Source organism: Cydia splendana, chromosome Z (assembly GCF_910591565.1).
Source record: "Cydia splendana chromosome Z, ilCydSple1.2, whole genome shotgun sequence".
Classification (NCBI taxonomy): Eukaryota; Metazoa; Arthropoda; class Insecta; order Lepidoptera; family Tortricidae; genus Cydia; species Cydia splendana.
The window spans coordinates 22,077,008-22,085,384 of NC_085987.1; the positions used below are offsets into that span (position 1 = coordinate 22,077,008).

General features: G+C 38.2%; 1 protein-coding gene across 1 annotated transcript in view; it reads left to right on the plus strand.

Annotated features, from left to right (window-relative positions):
- The window catches only part of LOC134804917 (beta-alanine transporter-like), a 51,301-nt gene extending 43,426 nt beyond the window's left edge, over nucleotides 1–7,875 (plus strand). Inside the window, exons 11-12 of the mRNA XM_063778238.1 lie at nucleotides 682–836; nucleotides 2,424–7,875. Of these exons, the coding sequence (XP_063634308.1) occupies nucleotides 682–836; nucleotides 2,424–2,490 (222 nt within the window). The 3' untranslated portion in view covers nucleotides 2,491–7,875. The remainder of the gene's footprint in view (nucleotides 1–681; nucleotides 837–2,423) is intronic.
- Nucleotides 7,876–8,377: the final 502 nt, after the last annotated feature.

Here is an 8,377-nt window from a genome sequence, read left to right on the forward strand (position 1 = left end):
CCTACTTTAATTCTATAAGAATAAGAGATTAAAAATCGTTTAAAATTTGTCAATTTAAAAGGACATTTAGGGATTTAGTACGACCAATTAACGATGACTTGTTACACTGATGATGACTAACTGCATGATGCATAAATATAAAGCACTCTAGTGGTAGATTTTAAAAAGTAGGTTTTAAAGGCAGGTAGGTAGATTTTAAAGAAAAATGTAGCCCAAAGGCAATAAGTTACAAAGGGAAATTTAACTATTAAATTCTGACCAAGATATGGTGAATGGTCGGACTAAACCGTCTGTCACCATTAACACGTGCGCTAAATTTTATTGTAAGTATGAGAAGTTTCATAGTTCACTGCTGGTTGACGTTGATTAGTCAATCAATTGTGGTTGGTGCAACTGGCTCTAAATGCCTACTCAAGTAGTTTACTAGCCACTAAGCTAGCAATCAATTGCACTGCGGACAGAACAGAACACAGTAACTATAGGGACTGTCTGAATATCTGTGTTGTAGGTAGGTACTCTAGAACCGAATTAGTGCATTTAGGTACCCGATTATAACTAATTTGGAGCGCTTAGTTCGTGACCAGACCAGCACACAAAACAACATACGAATACAATAGGCGCAGGGGCCAAGGCACTTGACAAGTAGGTATTTACCTGCCTACTTATATGGTGAAAATGCAGGAACGTTACTGGAGCTCGCTGCCACTGCTGATCATGAGCGGACTGACCGTGCTGGCCGTGGGCTGCGGGCTGATGCTGCCCGAGACCATGGGCCGCCCCATGCCGCAGACCATCGCCGACGGCGAGGCGCTCGTCAGGAACTACACCTTGTGCGGGTAACATACTAAACAGCATCTATTCTTATGAGCTTCATTCATTGTGTGTCCTCATTGCATCCTCTTGGAATAATAAAGCCTGCCATCGAAACTGTCTGTCACAGTATCAGTGATGTTACTGACACGGAACGGGTTCTTATGTTTTTAACCGATTTCAAAAAAGGAGGAGGTTATCAATTCGACCGTTTTTTGTATGTTTGTTAATGTTAGTTAACTCAGAATTTCAATAATAATATAATTCCAAATTCCAAGTGGTGCCATTTTTGTCAAATCTATAGTTCTGATCATTAACGTATTTATCTAATGTCAATGGTTCTGATACTTCTGATGATGGGATCAATGAGGAATAAATTGAGGTAAGTCTTCAAATTTTGTTGAATTCAGATCCAGGCCTTGAAACCGAAACCTTAAAAAACGGATTTAATAAAAGATAAAATAAAATATTAAGTATCTCTTTTACCTATGTGCAACTGAAAAACTCTGAATATTGAATATTGAATATATAATAGATGGGCTGGATAATTTGGTCAACGTAAAACGAAATTTGCAATAAGAAATAAGTACACAAAGCCGGTTTAGCATAGGGAAATCCCAAGCGAAATCGAGCGAAGTTTGTTGACCCTGTATTGCCTCCGTCGATGTGGAGAATACAAATCCCCAACGCAGTAGGTCAACACGAAGTTTTCTACTCGGCGACAAACATTTCACTCCGTACTACATGATATTAAATGGCGGATGAAATGCTATTAGAACAGTATTATAAATGGGATACTTAATATTTTATTTTATCTTTTTTAAAGTTGTGTTTTTTTAAGGTACATTTTTAATGTCATTTTCTACAAACTATTTTGACACTATTTTTACACACAGTGCAAAAGTCCATCAAGTTATGGTCTAAGAGCTATACAGAAATAGGTTTGCAATTTATAAGCAACGAAATCCCTGTAGTAAGTGTGCCATACTATCATTATTAATTAATCCGGGCGCCTGGCAGCTGTTCAGCGGTGGGTGTGACAGTGGTTGGGCAACAAAGGGATTGTAAAAACAATTGAAGGTGTGCAATTTATAGAGGGGACCGCAAACGGGACCTTATAGTAATAAGGTCCCGTTTTCACCCTTTGGGTAACGAAACACGATAAAATTTGATCCAGCAAATGAGATGACTCGGCACTTTTTCGCGCATCTTGGACGTCTCCTGGCACTACTTTTCCCCCAATTAAAACGCCTGGCAATGTTATATTCGAATTAAATACATAATTAGCAAATCACAGCAAACTCATAGCTCTATAAATTGTACACCTTCAATTTATTTGACACCTCTCACACCCACCGCTGAACAGCTGCCAGGCGCCTGAATTAATGGATAATGATAGTATGGCACACTAACTACAGGGATTTAGTTGCTCTATACATTGCAAACCTATTTCCGTAGCTAGCTCTCCGTCTATTATATGTTATATGTCTATCATAGCTACGCGCTACTGTACCTACGTGTGCTATCAAAATCGTTGCAGACTTATCTTGGAATAACTTCTATTCTATCTATTTATTGATGTTTTTTTATAACATTTATTACTTGTTTTACAGAAAAATAGAAGAAATCGAAGAAGACGAATTAAAGGAGATGAACAAAACGAAGGAGCCCATTATGTAGCGACTTTATGTAATATATAGGTACTTATCTACAAAATACGTAAAAGGATGGGTACAGGTATAGGTACTCCGCGGAAGAGTTACGCTAAATATAGATGGTCAAGCAAATCTTGTCAGTAGAAAAAGGCGCGAATTTCAAATTTTATATGGGACGATATCCTTTCGCGCCTACATTTTTCAAATTTGCCGCCTTTTTCTACTGACAAGATCTGCTTGACCCAGTATATATCATGTAGTACGGAGTGAAATGTTTGTCGCGGAAATGTAAAGCTATCTACACAAACCTAGGTACTTATACAAAAAAAAACCTGAATAACACTAATGTGTTGTCGGGCATAAGAATTGTTATGTTTTGTGCTGGGTTCGCATTATGTATCTATTTACTATTTAATATGTGCGCATTTGCGCAATAAATACTTTTAACTTAGCCCGATGTTAAAAAAAATGAACACAGCTAAAGTATGACAAGGTACGATAGGTACATATATATATATCCAACATCAGCGGGCGCTATATGTATACTACGCCTATGCCGGCTTAACTAGGCGTCGCTTAAAAGTAGGTAGTGTTAATTAATATTTAGGTACCTATATACGAGGGCTGATCCGAAAGTTGTTAGTTGCTCCGGCTCTACTCATGCGATTGCAATATGATTTATACCATTGTGAGGGATATTTCAATGCTAATTATGGCCATTTTTTTTTTATATGTTTATTTTTTATATAATATATTTTTTACTGAAAGCTGTTTTGTATGGAGTTATAAATTACTAAGAAAAAAACGATATTATTCTTAGTAATTTATTGAATTTCGTATTGAAATCTTTAAGATTCAACTTATATTTACCCGGGTTTAATTATTCGGTTCCTTCTGCTATTTTCGATGTATAATGGATAAATCATTTTATATGATAAAGCACATTTTTGAATAAGTATCTGAAATTACTTCTTTTGATGAAATGACTCATTATTGACACCTATTAAGTCATAATTAGGTTTACTCAATCAAAATTATTTATACGTAAAAAGACGATCGAGATTCGCAATTAGCAGCACCTAAAAAAATTATATGTTTTTAAACTAAAAATGTTTATAAAATGATACCACATAATGGAGTCTCAATTACTTATCATCCTGGCTGCTGGCCATAGGCTTCGGCACGTCACAGTAAAAAAATATTGAATAAAAAACTATGCGTTTTCTAAAAACGAATTGACGTCATCTCTTTACATACTGAAATATCCCTCACAATAGTATAAATCATATTGCAATCGCATGAGTAGAGCTACTTTAAAATATATCAATTAAATCATCTAAGAACAAATTATATTAATTTCGGTGAATATATTTTAATTTGTGTTATTTCAAGTGTCTACCAACTTGAATTGTGTCTACACTACTATATTGACACTGGAGGCCTTCGTAATTTTTTCCTTCGATATCGGTCCATTCATGTCATGACATAGTGGCAACGGCGACTAAAATGTTCGACTTAAGTACCTACATATATTTAAGTATATTGTCTTCTTAGTGAATTCGTTCTCTGGCTTTAAGTGATCGTCAATTGTCAACCAACATTGATTCTGGTTTCAAGACCAAGCCAATATGATTAGGCCTTAGGTACCTGTGTGTTGTAGGAGTAGGTATGCGATCGTGAGCGTACTCGGTGTTTGTTGCACTGGTAGGTACATACATGTAATGTACTACATAGGTACTTATTTGCCTCTAGTAATTTTATGTAATTTATAAATTACTTTATGTAAGTAGGTAAACAGACAACGGGTTAATATTATGTAACTAACTGAGGAAATGTCACGATAGGTTCCTACAGCTTATGTATTCGAGACAGACAATAATTTAATATAAACTTTATTTATTTTCTTTTTGGAACGCGCTGAAATCGCGCTCGCGTTGCTCAAATTTGCACAATACGTATTTTATAATGTAATATTCGATAGGTAGGTACCTGTATCCATCATTGTGTAATTGCAAGGGTATTTTTTTATGTAGGTACTACGTTAGAAATAAGTACCTAATATAAATAAAACTCGAGGACTGAATAAATAATGAATAAATGATACTGCGGTACGTTAAGTCAATTGTTACAGTCGAGTTCATAAATATGAAATATGCATACCTTTACCTACATTGCTTCACCTTAATCCATCGATATACGTTGAAAAAATGTATACATAAATATGTACTCGACTGTACCTACTTAAATTAGGTACATAATGTAATGTTCCTAATTGAATACCTTACTTACTTAAGTACCTTAATTATTAAGCTTAGAATAAATTTAAAAGTGGAAAAAATACTGTCTTGGGTGAGACTTCAACTCACGGCCTCTGGATCCACCCAAGACAGTAATTTTTCCACTTTTAAATTTATTCTAAGCTTAATAGCATCGTTCGCAGACGTTTCTGCTTGTTAAAAATTAAAATTACCTTAATTATTTTATAAAAAGAAAATGGGGTCATAGACGGACTTTATTGCGTAAAAAAATGAATAAGATCCGACTTCACAAAATAGTTAAGAATGCCCTCATTTCGCCATTTTCATCAGCAGTTCCATTCCACCAATGTAGCTTTCCGAGAGCTAACGCAGAAGTACTATAATAAATACCTAATAGGTAGTGATAATTAAATCGTAATGTATTGTTTTACAGAGGCGGTTAGTAAAAAGAGGCTGTGGTAAAGTGCCTTGTCGAAGGACGGATAATGGTAGAGGTTGTTTGGTTGCCAGGAGCGGGCTACATTGGGCAGTGCGATTCATCTTCTGGGCATATATTGTATAGAGAGGAAGATTTTAGTTCAATTTTAATTCTATTCGATTTTGGCGGTAAGGCCTCAGACGCTGATGCAGTTGCACGTCCTGCGCATTCTGTAAAGAAGTCCATTTATACCAAGGTGTCACAAAAGCGGTAACTCTAACTTTCATCAATATGACGTTAATGTCTAACTTGGTTGAGTCTAAAGGGGCCCACTGATTACCAGTCCGCCGGACGATATCGGCCTGTCAGTTAAAAGCAAAGTTTGACAGCTCCGAACAACTGACATGCTGATATCGTCCGGCGAACTGGTAATCTGTGGGCCCCTTAAGTAGTCACCTTGGCGTGGAGAGATATGAAAGCCATGCAGCCTGTGCCTGGCAGACCATCAAATAATTCACACGACAGCTGTTTAACACCATCCTGCCCAAATGTTCATTGCAGACAAAATTGAAGCTGCATTCAATTTTTAATTTCTATTGCATATTTTTCACATATTTTTAGATAGATAGGCGTACTAATTAGAGTAATTATTAAAATAATAATTAGGTATTGTTCTTCCATTTATTTAAAAAATGTACCTACTCGTGCAAATCCAAGCGACGTATAATAATAATGTTAAGTTTGAATAAAACCATATTTTTGTCAAAAAGCAAACAACAAGTTTATTTACAAAAATAAACGTCATAAGATCAGAATAACCTCTTTTATTTCATACCATTCTAAGAAATCCCTCAGGGCCACTTGCACCATTCGCTAACCCAGGGTTAACCGGTTAAACCTGGAGTTACCATGGTTACCAATACATTTTGACACTTGGTTAACGGTTTAACCGGTTAACCCCCGGTTAGTGGGATGGTGCAAGTGGCGCTTAACTCCGTTAAAGTATGATATACTTACAATACCTACCTAGTTATTTTTGTAACAAAAGAGCAGTTGTTTTTGGTTCGAGGACTACTAATACAGTAATTTTATACATTTCGCGTTTGCGTTAAATCCGGTAGTTCTGATTTTTTGTAGAAGTGTTTATGATGTTGGCCTAATGAATAATACAAGTTTGTGACTTCAAGCGCCGAACGCAACTTTGTCAAATATCGAAAAACCCGCGTAAATTTCGGTTTTCTTTTAGATTTGGGCGATTATAGCCCTAAAGGACTAGTTTTTGATAGTGCCTACGCAGGACGTTTTTAAAGTGGACTAAATTTGCTACAATACGAGACTAGAATAGGGTATTTTCCTACTAGTCAAATCAGTTACTTTTTTAGAACTGTCAAAACGATTTGCTAATATGGAATTTATATGAAACATTACATCGTGACGTCACGGTCAACTCACCTAATACTTTTTATATTTCTATCCGATTTATTAAAAAGAACTTGTGTTTAAAAATAACTTCTGTCTGTGTTTTTCTAATAATTATCTGGTGCTTTATTTCATGCATGGTGTAAAATAATTTATTTTAAATACAGTATAATACCCTATTGTCTCTGTACATCTAGTTAGTTTCCGAAATAAAACTTTACAAAATTTATAATTTTTTGAAATTGTATAAGTAGGGTAAGTAAGTGCAGTGAGTATGCACTTTTGTCTCAGGCGATGCAGCTTGGCACGATTGTGCCTAAGGTCAAACAAAGCTGATTTGGCCAGGTAGCTTGAAATCGTACCGTGCCTACCCCCCAAAAAGGGAGGCGCAAGGGTCGGATCACCAGGTCCAATCTATGCTATATTTCGTCCTGCTCTTAGCAACTAGGGCAAGTAATATATCATTTTTATATAATTTAGGGATTCCTTATTCTAATTAAAACCAAAATATTACTTTGCTAATCCGCGAAAAGATAACGTGCTAGTCAATCAGTGCTAACCCGTTATACTTACTTGCGTATTTTTACATGCAATTAATATTCCCACCCTCCCACCGCAAAAATAAATACGCAAAAAAATATAACAAACCACCACCAAAAAAATAATATAATAATAATAATAATAACCCCGCGGGGGCAGCTTGTGGCGAGCTGACGGTGAGTGGCGACACCGCGGACCCCTATTCCAGAGGGCACTTTCATCTGGCCCTCGCCTCTGTGCTTGCCTTGACTGGCCGGCCAGAGTGGAGTCGCAAGAGCGGGACCTATGCTCCAGGTTGGAAGTGTAAAATGTCATAACGCCGGCGGCCTGCTGAACGGATTACCGGGATCTGGCTACCGCAGACTCACCTCTCGACAACCTTACAGCCACTCCAAAGTGTTGCCCTGTTGTCGCACTGTGCGTGCGGCCATTGCGGGGCCCACTCAATGAGTTGGCAAGTCACCACCTGTCTCATACAATTTTGAGACTGATTGTCACGGCAGGTGTCCGCTAGTCTCCTCCCATAGCCCGATATCCAGTCCATCCAACATTCAAATCTATAGCCTATGACCTTAGTTCCCATCGCAGCACAAAAGTGCTGCACTGCAATAGTCTTTGCACCTGGCGGGGACCATCTCCGGATGTATCATATTGTGCGTTCGGGGATGGTATCCGCCACGTGTATCCCTTGCCTTTAGATTAATTTGTCTTAAAGGGCCTCTGCGCTGTTGGCTTCGGCCCCACGCACGCCTCCCAAAGGTCCGGGACCCCATGGTCCCGAGATATGGAAAGACAGACAAATAATAATAATAATTGCCTTCATTGGCCGTCCAGAGAGGAGTCGCTAGAGCTATATGCTCCAGGGGTGGAAGTGTTAAAGGGCATAACGCCGCGAGTAACTTCGGAGAAAGCGCAGCACCACCTCTCGACACCCCTGAGCCGCTCACGCCGGTGTTGCGCCTGGCCGTCTTTACGATGGCGCATCAGGTGCCCATCTAACGAGTGGCGAGTCATCGCCTGCCTCGATAACTTGTGTATGCAGTGTTATGACAGGTGTCCGGACTTCTTTGCAATAGCCCAGCCTTTTTTCCACCCAAACTTAAACCATAGACCAGTACTCTGTCCATATTCTTTACAATAGCTTCCAATGCCTGCTGAAACCGGTTCACGGGTATCTATTGATGTACCCGTGAATGGGTTCCAGCAGGCGCTCTACATGACATCAAATCTCTCCAAACGGCCTCTACGTGTTGGATCCATATCCCCACGCACGCCTT